General features: G+C 44.0%; 1 protein-coding gene across 3 annotated transcripts in view; it reads right to left on the reverse strand.

Annotated features, from left to right (window-relative positions):
• opn7b (opsin 7, group member b) overlaps positions 1–15,392 on the reverse strand; it is a 100,712-nt gene that overhangs the window by 20,369 nt on the left and 64,951 nt on the right. The window contains exon 1 of one of the 3 annotated variants that reach the window (XM_086277716.1): positions 254–442. The exons of the other annotated variants lie outside the window; for them this stretch is intronic. Coding sequence (XP_086133842.1) covers positions 254–286 — 33 coding nt within the window. The 5' untranslated portion in view covers positions 287–442. Of the gene's footprint in view, positions 1–253; positions 443–15,392 lie in introns of those variants that run through there. 3 annotated transcript variants of the gene reach the window in all.

Here is a 15,392-nt window from a genome sequence, read left to right on the forward strand (position 1 = left end):
TATATGGTATCACTCTTGGCTGGAAGCAGTGCTTAAACAATGGAAAAAACACAAACTTTGTCCTAAACCTCTCATGTTTAACTGTTTTCCACTTTTTCTTTGGTCATTTTAGCCTTTTTAGCCAGGGTGAAGGGAGTATCTGCCATCAAACAAGAGGACAGCCGCATGTAGCTATGATGATGTTTGCTAGTTCACCTTACATGCATTAATGTAATAACGTGGTTAGCCTACTCAACGTAAATTAGCTACTCACGCAGAGAAGAACGGCTGCTGCTGCCACCATCATCCGTCATCATTTCTGCTACACTGGCAGGGCTAGGGGCCAGGACTCTCCTCTTCGTGTTTTTGGGGGATGTTGCATAACAGGCAACCCACCCGCAGTAGATGTGCTCGGTGTGAGGTCTCGCAGCAAGCTATCAAATACAGCGCATTTCTGGGCTTTTAAAAAAAACGCTATGCGTCGCCAGGTGTTTCATCGGATTTGAGGTGTTACCTCCTTTGACAGTATCACAGTATCAGCTTAAAGCACTTGTTGCAGGCTGCTGAGTTTGCATCTTTTGCTGTGAAGTACAGCCAGACTTCTGACCGCTTCGCCTTGGACATTTTTAATCTGTAGCTCTGCTCTAACAGAACGTACGTACCTGGCCCCGCCTACTATCCTCGGAAACGTAAAATGATTGGCTAGATTCTAAAGTGTATCACAGCTCAGGAAAAAAAAGCACCGAAATAAAGCACCGAAATGTGCGCTGCTTTTCGGTCTGGTTACTACCGTTTATGTCAGAACCGGTGCCATCATGGCACCGGACACCGGTACCCATCCCTAGTTATTAATATTTGTTATTGCAGTAAAGTACTGCAGCTATAAAGTCAGACCATCTACAGGTTTAGTTGATAAGAAGCCTGATGCACTCAAACAGCATTATCGAGTGGAGGAAATACTGTAAACTACACAATCTTTTAGCTTACAATCACCTATTACTCTTCAGGAGGAATGAAAGATTCATATATATGCAATTATTTTAGCACAAAATATTAGGAAAATTTTTTTCTGTTACCATCTATAATTATTTATGAGTAAACTAAGAAACTACACCACAAAGTCAGGTAAGACACAAATAGCAGGAATTTCCACCGAGATTACTTGAAATCATATCACCACCTCTCTGTCATTATATTATTGTATTATTAAATAATTCAGGTTCATCTTGTTGATCATTTCAGGTCTTGGGCTACTAGAATGACACATTATTTAGGTTACAACTAAATATTACAAAAAATCTAGCTGTTGTCAGTAATAACAAGCAAATGAAGTAGAAGCTGTACTTCATATATTTGTTATAAACCCAAATTTACTACTCTTTTGTGTATAATTTAGGCTATTAAGAAGAATGTCCAAAAAACTGCTTTATCCATTTATTTTTTGCAGCCACGACACCTCATTTCATTTAGCATGCTTCCATAAAAATCAGAGATCAGCTATTGCAATAAACAAAAGATGCACACAGTTCCCGGGGCGATTGTGGCTCAAGAGTTGGGAGTTCGCCTTGTAATTGGAAGGTTGCCAGTTCGAGCCCCGGCTTGGACAGTCTCGGTCGTTGTGTCCTTGGGCAAGACACTTCACCTGTTGCCTACTGGTGGTGGTCAGAGGGCCCGGTGGCGCCAGTGTCCGGCAGCCTCGCCTCTGTCAGTGCGCCCCAGGGTGGCTGTGGCTACAATGTAGCTTGCCATCACCAGTGTGTGAATGTGTGTGTGAATGGGTGGATGACTGGATATGTAAAGCGCTTTGGGGTCCTTAGGGACTAGTAAAGCGCTATATAAATACAGGCCATTTACCATTTATTCCTTGTAAGGGGTAGAATTTGAAGTGTGATTTCATCTGGTCTACTCTAAAGAATGCAATATGCCAACAAAAAGAAACACTGAAAGAGCACAAAACAGAAAAGAAAATTCAGTACAAAAGGCTGAAAGAATGTAAAGCAGCTTTAATACGTGTAATTTTAAAGAATCTGGTTAAAGATAGATAATAACAAAAGCAATAAGGTTGCTCATTGTTTCAGCATAATAGGTGGTTTATGTCAGGTCTGAAAGATACCTAATAGCAGGGCTGAGCATCTGGGGTTGCCTAAGAAATAGATTAGAAAAGTTGTAAATGAATTCTTTACACAAGACAGGATTTGAAGGTTTCTTTATTGAAAAGATAAAATTGAAGGTTTTCTTTAGCACGCAAACAAACAAAACAAAACAAGAAACAAAACAAACAAACAAACATCTTTGCTACTGCTGAAGATTTATCCAAAAAATAAATAAATAAATAAAAAATAAAAGAAATCAGACTCTAAATCTACTGCTATTGGGTCTACTGCTGAAGATTTCTAAATCCCTCATCTTTAATAGCATGTTTATGCTTTTGCAAATAGTTTGAAAAGAGCCAAAGAACGGACTGTTCAGTTTTTGTCAGACTCTCATAGGAAACAAATATAATAGTAGCTGCAGATTTGGAGCCAAGTTATGCAGTTATTCTCAAACAATTTCAAAATGTGAGAATATAAGCATTCTCACCCAGGCAAATTGGCCCTGGGTGAGGGACCAGACAAAGAGCGATTCATAAGACCCTTATGAAAAGGACACCGAGGGAACAGTTTACCCTGCCTGGGATAGGGTTACCGGGGCCCCGCCCTGGAGCCAGGCCTGGGGAGGGTGCCCGAGGGCGAGCGTCTGGTGGCCGGGCCTCAGTCCATGGGGCCCGGCCGGGCACAGCCCGAAGAGGAGACATGGGCCCATCCTCCCGCAGGCCCACCACCCGCAGGAGGCGCCATAGGGGTCGGGTGCATTGTGTGCCGGGTGGCGGCCAGGAGCGGAGGCCCTGGCGGACTGACCCCCGGCTGCCAAGACTGGCAATAGGGACATGGAATGTCACCTCTTTGGTGGGGAAGGAGCCTGAGTTAGTGCGTGAGGTTGGAGGGTGCTCCACCTGGAGACTCTGTTGTCCTGCTGGGAGACTTCAATGCTCACGTGGGTAACAACAGCGAGACCTGGAGGGGCGTGATTGGGAGGAACGGCCTCCCTGATCTGAACCCGAGCGGTGCTTTGTTATTGGACTTCTGTGCTAATCACAGTTTGGCCATAACGAACACCCTGTTCGAACATAAGAGTGTCCATAAGTGCACGTGGCACCAGGACGCTCTAGGCCGATTTTGTAATCGTATCAGCAGACCTGCGACCATATGTTCTGGACACTCGGGTAAAGAGAGGGGCTGAGCTGTCAACTGATCACCACCTGGTGGTGAGTTGGATCAGGTGGCGGGGGAGGACGCTGGACAGACCTGGTGCACCTAAACGCATAGTGAGGGTGTGCTGGGAACGTCTAGCAGAGGCCCCAGTCCGCGAGATCTTCAACGCACACCTCCAGCAGAGCTTCAACAGCATTCCGAGGGAGACTGGGGACATTGAGTCCGAATGGACCATGTTCAGCGTCTCCATTGCCGAAGCTGCTGCATTGAGCTTCGGCCGCAAGGTGGTTGGTGCCTGCCGTGGTGGTAATCCCCGAACCAAATGGTGGACACCAGAGGTGAAGGGAGCCACCAGGCTGAAGAAGGAGTCCTATCGGGCTTGGTTAGCCTGTGGGACTCCGGAGGCAGCCGACAGGTATCGACAGGCCAAGCGGAATGCGGCTCGGGCAGTGGCTGAAGCAAAAACTCGGGTGTGGGAGGAGTTCGGAGAGGCCATGGAAAAAGACTTTCGGACTGCCTCGAAGAGATTCTGGCAAACCGTCAGACGTCTCAGGAGGGGAAAGCGGTGCTCTACCTGCACTGTGTATAGTGCTGGCGGAGCGCTGCTGACGTCGACTGAGAAAATTGTCAGGCGGTGGAAGGAATACTTCGAGGACCTCCTTAATCCCACTGACACGTCTTCCGAGGAGGAAGCAGAGTCTGGGGATGAGGGGAATGACCCGCCAATTTCCGGGGGCGAGGTCACTGAGGCAGTTAAACAATTCCCTGGTGGCAGAGCCCCTGGTGTTGATGAGGTCTGCCCCGAGTTCCTGAAGGCTCTGGACGTTGTAGGGCTGTCCTGGTTGACACGCCTCTGCAATGTTGCGTGGAGATCAGGGGCAGTACCTGTGGACTGGCAGACCGGGGTGGTGGTCCCCATCTTTAAGAAAGGGGACCAGAGGGTGTGTTCCAACTACAGGGGGATCACACTCCTCAGCCTCCCTGGGAAAGTCTATGCCAGGGTGCTGGAAAGGAGAGTTCGTCCGTTAGTCGAACCTCGGATACAGGAGGAACAATGCGGTTTTCGTCCTGGTCGCGGAACACTGGACCAGCTCTTTATCCTCTCCAGGATACTTGAGGGTGCATGGGAGTTTGCCCAACCAGTCTACATGTGTTTTGTGGACTTGGAGAAGGCATTCGACCGTGTCCCTCGGGGTGTCCTGTGGGAGGTGTTGCGGGAATATGGGGTGTCTGGCCCATTGCTACGGGCCATTCGATCCCTATATAACCGTTGCAAGAGCTTGGTTCGCATTGCCGGCAATAAGTCGGACTCGTTCCCGGTGGGTGATGGGCTTCGCCAGGGCTGCCCTTTGTCTCCGGTTCTGTTCATAATTTTTATGGACAGGATTTCTAGGCGCAGCCAAGTGGCGGAGGGCTTTTGCTTTGGTGGCCTCAGAATCTCATCTCTGATTTTTGCAGATGATGTGGTTCTGTTGGCTTCATCGGGTGAGGGCCTCCAGCTCGCACTGGAACGGTTCGCAGCCGAGTGTGAAGCAGCGGGAATGAGGATCAGCACCTCCAAATCTGAGGCCATGGTTCTCAGCCGGAAAAGGGTGGAGTGCCCACTCCGGGTCGGTGATGAGTTCCTGCCCCAAGTGGAGGAGTTCAAGTATCTCAGGGTCTTGTTCTCGAGTGATGGGAGAAGGGAGCCGGAGATCGACAGACGGATTGGGGCTGCACCTGCAGTAATGCGGACGCTGCACCGGTCCGTCGTGGTGAAGAGGGAGCTGAGTGTAAAAGCGAAGCTCTCAATTTACCGGTCGATCTACGTCCCTACCCTCACTTATGGCCATGAGCTGTGGGTAGTGACCGAAAGAACGAGATCGCGGATACAAGCGGCAGAAATGAGCTTTCTCCGAAGGGTGGCTGGCCTCTCCCTTAGAGATAGGGTGAGAAGTTCGGCCATCCGGGAGGGGCTCAGAGTAGAGCAGCTGCTGCTCCACATCGAAAGGAGCCAGCTGAGGTGGTTCGGGCATCTGACAAGGATGCCCCCTGGGCGCCTCCTGGGTGAGGTGTTCCAGGCATGTCCCACCGGGAGGAGGCCCCGGGGCAGACCCAGGACACGCTGGAGAGATTATATCTCTCAGCTGGCCTGGGAACGCCTTGGTATTCCCCCGGATAAGCTGGAGGAGGTGGCTGGGGAGAGGGAGGTCTGGGCCTCTTTGCTTAGGCTGCTGCCCCCGCGACCCGGCCCCGGATAAAGCGGATGAAGATGGATGGATGGATGGAGAATATAAGCAGTGAAATGACTGGACTTTGCATTGCTGCCACAAGATCTGGGCAAATTGGGCACTGAGCTGACCATGAATTCAGGTCAAAGTTCCTCTACAGCAATGTGAAAGACTGATATGGAAAAATAATACTTCAAGTTATTGCTGCTAAAAGTGCCTGTTAGTGTTCTTAGATTTCCATACACTGCTTTTGTACATTGGCTTAGTTTGTGTTAAATAAATAATCACACTGTGGACCAGATATTTTCTTATATGTCGTAATATGTAAAACTTTAGAATTAATGGAAGGTGTACTTTCTTTTTAACCATGGTTATACGTACTGGTTTTACCTTGAAAGATCAATAATGGAAATGTTCCACGTTAGGTTCTCTCTTTCTATATTTTAGCAATTTATTGGCAGTCTTGAGTCAAGCACTGGCACTGGAAGCTGATCTATATCACGCATGCTGATTTATGGAGGTGATTTATGGATTATATGTTATCAATGAGACCAGTATGAAGGTTCATAAGATCTCACAGAATGTGATCGTTTAGTGTGAAACCATTTCCTTAAATCGGGGTCACATCTAACAGAAAACATAACTCTCTGCTGACTTTTTATCAACACTGTGAAGGGTGCTAAAACTGTCTTGACTTCAGCTTGCCCTCTTTCCATACAAGTGACAAGCTTCAAAACAGAAGTACTGTACACAGAGAGAGAGACACACACACACACACACACACACACACACACACACACACACACACACACAGAACAGACCTTCACATGACACCACGTCTGCCTGTCTTTGTGATTATTTACGTTACCTCCCACTTCCTCCCTTTTACAATCTGCTCTTCTTGCGGCAATGTCAGGGGTACAAGGGGCAAGACTGGATTAGCAGTCCGAGAAGATGAAGTCAAGGCAGAGACACTTAAAATGAGAAAATGAAAGGGGAGGGACGTACAGCAAGATAGGAATGCATGCTCACCCCCATTAGTTTGAAAAGGGGAAAGTGCAATAAAATGTAAGAGAAAGTCATAACATGATTGTCAGCTTCTAGCCGAGTTGTGGAATTGGAGCTAATCACTGTAGAGAACGTCTTGGACAGTTTAAGCCTTGCTGTCACACAACCGGAACTTACAGTCTTCACGAATTACATGTACAGACACAAGGTTCAACAACAAAGAGCGAGGGCAAAATTTTCAAGGAGACAAAGGGAGGTGGAAATGTTATAAAAGGATTGTAGGCTGGGACAAATAGGCAAGGACAAGTGTAGGATGAGGGAAATCCTATAACTGAAATTGTCAGAAGCATCGAGGGCAGAATGATGGAGATTAGTCAGAAGAAATATGAGACAAAGAGAAACTTTTGTAGAAATGAAAACATCCAAGCAACTCTCACATATCATTGAATCCCCTTGTGGAAAGAAAAGTGATTAAGAGAGCTGGACACTAAAGAGTCCAGCTTTTCTCCTGAAGTTATTTGGAAAACAGATGACTGTTTCTCATTCACTGATCCCCTGAGTCTGATATCAAAGACAGCAGTAGGGGAATAACAAATTGCACATATTTGAATTTGCAAGTCTTGAGTCTTTGGAATAGTGGTGTTTAGCTCTCTATGGCATGGCGTCGCTCTCAGGCAACAAACCACATTTATTGGATGAAAAGAGTTTGACCTTTGACCTGAGTGTTTATTCTTCAGGAACCAAATCTGCACAGGATGCAATGTCAGCTACTTCTAACGCTAATATCATTTTTGAAATAAGTATACAAAAACATATGTGCGTGTACATGAGTATATGAAGAAGAATATTTTGGTGTTTTAAAGACAGATTTTGATTTCATTTATTTATTCAAATAGCATATTTTTTTTAACCTTTGTGTTCCAACATTATGCAGTTGGAACACTTTTTTAGGGCAATGATGCTGAAGCAGTCAGTGATTGATATATCAATCCCAAGAACCTCAAGCTTCTAAAAATGAGGGTGAAATATTTTTTTCTCAGAAAAAGACAAAAACAAAATTTAAATTGTAGCTTTGAAAATTAGCAAAACCAGCCTTTCTTGAGTTGTTTATAATACTGTAAATTGCTTTATTTGTTCTTATATATGCTGCATGTAACAGACAATACATTTAACTCTACATATCTTGTTTCTCAGCAACACTGTGCTTTAATGTTACTCGCTACTGTGATAAGGACAGCGTAAATAAACAACATCACAATTTCCTGAGTGAAATGCTTGATTCACAATGAATAAAATTATCTAGGGAAGAGCTATTACACACATGATTGAATTAGCATTAGTGTTGCTCATAATTAAAACATGCTAATAAGAGGCAACCTGCTAACAGATAAATTGATGTTTTGTTTTGGAAGAAATTACTGCTTTAATCATCTTTGGTAACATGTAGTCTTCAATTGTTTGCCTTCTTTCTTCTTTGTGCAAAGGGTTTTGATATTACATACTGAAATTCTGCAACCTTCTATGCTGTGTTGTTAATTTTAAACTATCAAAGAACTTATTGATTATTGGTTTAATCGTTACTGAAGTATTATAACAGAATATGATTTGCATGTAAATTCTATGTTCACTTTTCAACATTTATTTTTTTATCATCTTCTATATGTGGTGTGTATATGTTAAAATTGCTGTGACATCCCTTATGCCCCAGTTATGCAGGCCTAGCGACTGGTTAACTACTGCCTGGTCATCACTGGTTGCTAGGAAAATGTTTATTCCCTGACCGGTTGGGAAGTGGTTGTGGGAGGTTGTTAGCAGTATAGGTGAACTCAATCACAAAGGAAGAATACAATGTTGCACTGAAAACCTCAATCTGATTGCTTTGGTCACTTGCAGTTTGCTGTGGTCATCCTTAGTTAAAGATGCTGACTTTAATTCAATTCAATTTTATTTATATAGCACCAAATCGCAACAAAAGTCGCCTCAAGGCACTTCATAGGTACAAAGAAAAACCCAACAATCATATGACCCCCTATGAGCAAGCACTTTGGCAACAGTGGGAAGGAAAAACTCCCTTTTAACAGGAAGAAACCTCCGGCAGGACCAGGCTCAGGGAGGGGCGGGGCCATCTGCTGCAACCGGTTGGGGTGAGAGAAGGAAGACAGGATAAAAGACATGCTGTGGAAGAGAGACTGAGATTAATAACAGATATGATTCAATGCAGGGAGGTCTATTAACACATACTGAGTGAAAAAGGTGAGTGGAAAGGAAAAACCCAATGCATCATGGGAATCCCCGGCAGCCTACGTCTATTGCAGCATAACATAAATCTTGAAAGTAGAGATAGTGTCTGTCTCCAGAATCCAAACTGGAAGCTGGTTCCACAGAAGAGGGGCCTGAAAACTGAAGGCTCTGCCTCCCGTTCTACTTTTAAATACTCTAGGAACAACAAGTAGGCCTGCAGTGTGAAAGCGAAGTGCTCTAATAGGGTGATATGGTCCTACAAGGTCATTAACCCTTTAGAGCCGATCGGAGCGGGCACGCTCTGTTTTGCGTAACTATTTTTAAATCCCAGAAGCACTGCAACCACGTAAGCTAGCGCAAAAATTTTTTTTGCATATGAAACCGGAGGAGTTGTACTTACATCTTATGCCATCAGCTTGTCCTAGGTCACGGTTTCCTTCCACATAAAGCTTTGCAAAAACTGCATAAAAAGCGCTTGCAGGAACAAAAACATAACATTCCAGAAACACGCTTTGCCGATCAGATCAGCTGTTCATAACACTTCCTACGTTGGAATAGACATCAGCGCGAACTTTTGCATTTCCGCCATTACCTGCCCGAAACCGGAAGTGACGTCATTTTCGCGGAAATGTAGTCTTTTTTTACCATCAGGGCCCTGTGCTTCGTACGTCGCTTACTACATCCAAGATCAAATGAAACATCCAAGACCAAATCATCGCGCTAACTCTGAGCTCGCTATTCCGGTTCCCCGAACACACCTGTTGTTGACGATTAGTATAGCTGGATGAAGTAATGTGAGATCACTGGGTGGCCCAACAGGGGCTACGCATTGATAGTAGAAACATTGATCGGCAACCCTTTGATTGGTCGGCGAAAATGTCGAAGGAGCGCGCTCGGTATTTTTCGGCAGCAGAGCAAGAACTCTTGAGTGAGGGATTTCAGGAGTTTCAGAGTTTAATTAAAACGCAAGGGAACACTGCAAAGGCTGCAAAAGCAAGGAGAGAGGGCTGGCAGAAAGTTGCTGACAAATCAAACTCGTAAGTAATTCAATAATAACAATAATAATGGAGTGGATTTATATAGCGCTTTTCAAGGCACCCAAAGCGCTTTACAATGCCACTATTCATTCACTCTCACATTCACACACTGGTGGAGGCAGCTACGGTTGTAGCCACAGCTGCCCTGGGGCAGACTGACAGAAGCCAGGCTGCCATATTGCGCCATCGGCCCCTCTGGCCAACACCAGTAGGCGGTAGGGTAGATTTATCATATCACACCATATTATCCAATATTATATTACATTATATTATATTATAATATGTTATATTATATCCCCTTTCACATTAGAGCCACAACAGGACCCACTAGAACATGGGAACAAGTAAAAGTGAAATATAAGAATATTCTACAGAATGGTAATATTTATCACTTATATTGCTTGTCGTCTCTTGGAAAGAGACCCTGGAATACTCTGTTTGTTTGTTCATAACAGCAACCAAGAAAAGGGCAGAGCAAAAAAAAAGACAGGTGGTGGTCCTGCACCCCCTCGTCAACAAGTTGGTTAAGTGAATAATACCCTCACGGGAAAATCGATATCTCTCTATGAGCACACTGTCGCGCTGAGCTAAAGGATCCTGTCTGTCCCGCAATATACGCTGAATTCTGAGGACTCTCCTTATCAATCTTGCACCTTCCGCAATGGGTTGCTTGCGTAAACGGACAGGATATGACTGCGACAGACTTCCCAAATCCACCTTCGCTTTTATAGCCGTGGTCTCTCATCTTGATTACACGAAGTAATTTACAATTACTACTCTGAAATATGAATTACATCTGTAATAATCACATACATGTAATAGAATGTTAATAGTACATTTCCCTTTTTTAGGGAATGACCTGTATGTATCTGTGTGAAATCAATAAAAGGATCAAGTGCTGCATTATCTTTAGTTACATTGATGTTATTTATTTATGGTGAAACAGTGGTGGAATATCGCTGTTGCTTTCGTATGAATGACGCGGACATACCTGCGTGGCCGCGATCTAATCCTGTTTACATAAAGTAAACCTGCTCCCCAGCAGGTTTACGCTTACGGCTCTGTTGCTATGACAGCAAGTCCCGGATGGGCTTCGGGGAACCGAACGATCCAGGATCACGCGAAATCGTCAACAATCTCATCCAGCTAACTCACTTAGCGCGGTACGAAGAACAGGCCCCAGGGCCTCAGGGCCTATACTGGTCTTTTTAAAAGTTATCTTTGACTTTATGACTTTCTGTGTCGTTTCTGGGATGCTTAGGACTCATATTGCACTGCTGGAAATAGTTTATTTTGATGCATATGCTGCTTTTTTGCAAATTTGCAGTATAATATTTATTTTCGTTTTTCCTGCAGTGTATAAAAATTGGTGTATTTCAAAAATAAAACTATGAAGACACTCAAAATAAATTTCCTGTGGTGGGAAACTATGTTGTGCAACTTTTTTGTATTTACAGTATTGAGGGATAAGCCTCTTAAATTTCTCTAAGTACAAATATATGTTAAAAAAGCAAAAACGATTTTCAATTTTTTTGTAGTTTATTGCACTTTTTTGCAATTTATGTAATTACTATGCACTTAATGAATACATATTATTAAAATCTGGGCTATAATGGTTGTATTGATGTATAGCAACTTGAAATGCTCCCAAAAATGGCTCCACAGCATGTAAAAATATAATATGAGCTCTGGCGGACTTGGTTCTATGGTAGGTCTTAAAGGGTTAAGATAAGATGGGGCCTGATTATTTAAGACCTTGTATGTGAGGAGCAGGATTTTGAATTCAATTCTGGATTTAACAGGAAGCCAATGAAGGGAAGCCAAAACAGGAGAAATCTGCTCTCTCTTTCTAGTCCCTGTCAGGACTGTTGCTGCAGCATTTTGGATTAACTGAAGGCTTTTCAGCGAGTTTTTAGGACTTCCTGATAATAATGAATTACAGTAGTCCAGCCTGGAAGTAATAAATGCATGAACTAGTTTTTCAGCGTCACTCTGAGACAGGATATTTCTAATTTTAGAGATGTTGCGCAAATGGAAGAAAGCAGTCTTACATATTTGTTTAATATGTGCGTTGAAGGACATATCCTGGTCAAAAATGACTCCAAGGTTCCTCACAGCGTTACTGGAGGCCAAGGTAATGCCATCCAGAGTAAGAGTCTGGTTAGATACCATATTTCTAAGATTTTCATGGCCAAGTACAATAACCCCAGTTTGATCTGAATTAAGAAGCAGAAAGTTTTCGGCCATCCAGGTCTTTATGTCTTTAAGACATTCCTGCAGTTTAACTAATTGGTGTGTGTTATCTGGCTTCATGAGCTGGGTGTCATCTGCATAGGAGTGAAAATGTATGTACAGTGGGGCAAAAAAGTATTTAGTCAGTCACCGATTGTGCAAGTTCCCCCACCTAAAATGATGACAGAGGTCAGTAATTTGCACCAGAGGTACACTTCAACTGTGAGAGACAGAATGTGAAAAAAAAATCCATGAATCCACATGGTAGGATTTGTAAAGAATTTATTCGTAAATCAGGGTGGAAAATAAGTATTTGGTCAATAACAAAAATACAACTCAATACTTTGTAACATAACCTTTGTTGGCAATAACAGAGGTCAAACGTTTACTATAGGTCTTTACCAGGTTTGCACACACAGTAGCTGGTATTTTGGCCCATTCCTCCATGCAGATCTTCTCGAGAGCAGTGATGTTTTGGGGCTGTCACCGAGCAACACGGACTTTCAACTCCCGCCACAGATTTTCTATGGGGTTGAGGTCTGGAGACTGGCTAGGCCACTCCAGGACTTTCAAATGCTTCTTACGGAGCCACTCCTTTGTTGCCCGGGCGGTGTGTTTTGGATCATTGTCATGTTGGAAGACCCAGCCTCGTTTCATCTTCAAAGTTCTCACTGATGGAAGGAGGTTTTGGCTCAAAATCTCACGATACATGGCCCCATTCATTCTGTCCTTAACACGGATCAGTCGTCCTGTCCCCTTGGCAGAAAAACAGCCCCATAGCATGATGTTTCCACCCCCATGCTTCACAGTAGGTATGGTGTTCTTGGGATGCAACTCAGTATTCTTCTTCCTCCAAACACGACGAGTTGAGTTTATACCAAAAAGTTCTACTTTGGTTTCATCTGACCACATGACATTCTCCCAATCCTCTGCTGTATCATCCATGTGCTCTCTGGCAAACTTCAGACGGGCCTGGACATGCACTGGCTTCAGCAGCGGAACACGTCTGGCACTGCGGGATTTGATTCCCTGCCGTTGTAGTGTGTTACTGATGGTGACCTTTGTTACTTTGGTCCCAGCTCTCTGCAGGTCATTCACCAGGTCCCCCCGTGTGGTTCTGGGATCTTTGCTCACCGTTCTCATGATCATTTTGACCCCACGGGATGAGATCTTGCGTGGAGCCCCAGATCGAGGGAGATTATCAGTGGTCTTGTATGTCTTCCATTTTCTGATGATTGCTCCCACAGTTGATTTTTTCACACCAAGCTGCTTGCCTATTGTAGATTCACTCTTCCCAGTCTGGTGCAGGTCTACAATACTTTTCCTGGTGTCCTTCGAAAGCTCTTTGGTCTTGGCCATGGCGGAGTTTGGAGTCTGACTGTTTGAGGCTGTGGACAGGTGTCTTTTATACAGATGATGAGTTCAAACAGGTGCCATTCATACAGGTAACGAGTGGGGGACAGAAAAGCTTCTTACAGAAGACGTTACAGGTCTGTGAGAGCCAGAGATTTTCCTTGTTTGAGGTGACCAAATACTTATTTTCCACCCTAATTTACGAATAAATTCTTTACAAATCCTACCATGTGGATTCATGGATTTTTTTTTCACATTCTGTCTCTCACAGTTGAAGTGTACCTCTGGTGCAAATTACTGACCTCTGTCATCATTTTAAGTGGGGGAACTTGCACAATCGGTGGCTGACTAAATACTTTTTTACCCCACTGTATGTCTTCTAATGATGCTGCCTAAGGGAAGCATGTATAATGTAAACAGAATTGGTCCTAGCACTGAACCCTGTGGAACTCCATAATTAACCTTAGTGTGTGAAGAGGACTCTCCACTTACATGTACAAATTGGAGTCTATTAGATAGATATGATACAAACCACTGCAGCACAGTACATGTAATACCTACAGCATGTTCTAATCGCTCTAATAGGATATTATGGTCAACAGTATCGAACGCTGCACTGAGGTCTAGCAGGACAAGTACAGAGATGAGTCCACTGTCAGAGGCCATAAGAAGATCATTTGTAACCTTCACTAAAGCTGTTTCTGTGCTGTGATGAGCTCTGAAACTTGATGTTTGATATGAAAGGAAGTTGGAGATTGGCCTATAATTAGCTAAGACTGCTGGGTCTAGAGATGGCTTTTTGAGTACAGGTTTAACTACAGCCAGCTTGAAGGCCTGTGGTACATAGCTGATTATTAGAGATAGGTTGATCATATTTAAGATCGAAGAATTAATTAATGGCAGGACTTCTTTGAGCAGTTTTTTAGGAATGGGGTCTAAAAGACACGTTGATGGTTTGGAGGAAGTAATTGTTGAAGTTAACTCAGAAAGATCAATTGGAGAAAAAGAGTCTAACTTAACAAGTACTACTAAAGTACTAAAAGTAGCTGTAGATAATGTTACATCTGTGGGATGATTATTGGTAATTTTTCCTCTAATGATAAAAATTGTATTTGTGAAGAAGTTCATGAAGTCATTACTAGTTAACGTTAAAGGGATGGTTGGCTCAAAAGAGCTCTGCCTTTTTGTCAGCCTGGCTACAGTGCTGAAGAGAAACCTGGGGTTATTCTTATCAGTGATGAATAATAAGATGTTCTGGCTTTGCGGAGGGCTTTCTTGTAAATCAGCAAACTATTTCTCCAGGTTAAATGATGATCTTCTAAATTTGTGGCACGCCATTTCCTCTCCAGCTTATGAGTCATCTGTACTGCAAACGCTCACCAACGAGTGCTAAAGAAATAGCCAAAATTGCAACGTAAACTGGAAACAGAGAGGGTTTGCCTTCAATCTCAGAATTGAACCTTTTGAGATAAGTTGGTTTCATTAGGAAGGTGCAATGCCAAGGTGTTAGCCAGATGTGCCACAGGGTTGTAACAGGGTCAGTTATAACAATTTCTGAGTTCCCATTTCTTTCATGTAATCTTTTCACTACGCTCTGTTTGTGAATATAGCAAAAACTTTTATTTTTCTTTTTTACACCAAAACCCAGTTTACACTGCACAACACGTTAGTAAATCTGTAATACCCAAACTATAGCAAACATCTCCACACAGCCAGTTAAGGACACCTGCTTTTACAGCACCAAAGCTGATAATGATTATGGTAAATGGCCTGCATTTGTATAGCGCTTTTCTAGTCCCTAAGGACCCCAAAGCGCTTCACACTACATTCAGTCATTCACCCATTCACACACACATTCACACACTGGCGATGGCAAGCCACATTGTAGCCACAGCTGCCCTGGGGCGCACTGACAGAGGCGAGGCTGCCGGACACTGGCGCCACCGGGCCCTCTGACCACCACCAGTAGGCAAACACGGGGTTAGTATCTTGCCCAAGGATATTTGGCATGCAGCCAGGAGGCAGCCTGGGATCGAACCACCGACCTTCTGATTAGTGGCTGACTTGCTCTGCCACCTGAG

This window comes from Aulonocara sp. 'chitande type north' Nkhata Bay, linkage group LG20, assembly GCF_057382095.1.
Source record: "Aulonocara sp. 'chitande type north' Nkhata Bay isolate Kocher_YH1m ecotype deep benthic linkage group LG20, A_spYH_male_GT1.1, whole genome shotgun sequence".
NCBI lineage: Eukaryota > Metazoa > Chordata > Actinopteri > Cichliformes > Cichlidae > Aulonocara > Aulonocara sp. 'chitande type north' Nkhata Bay.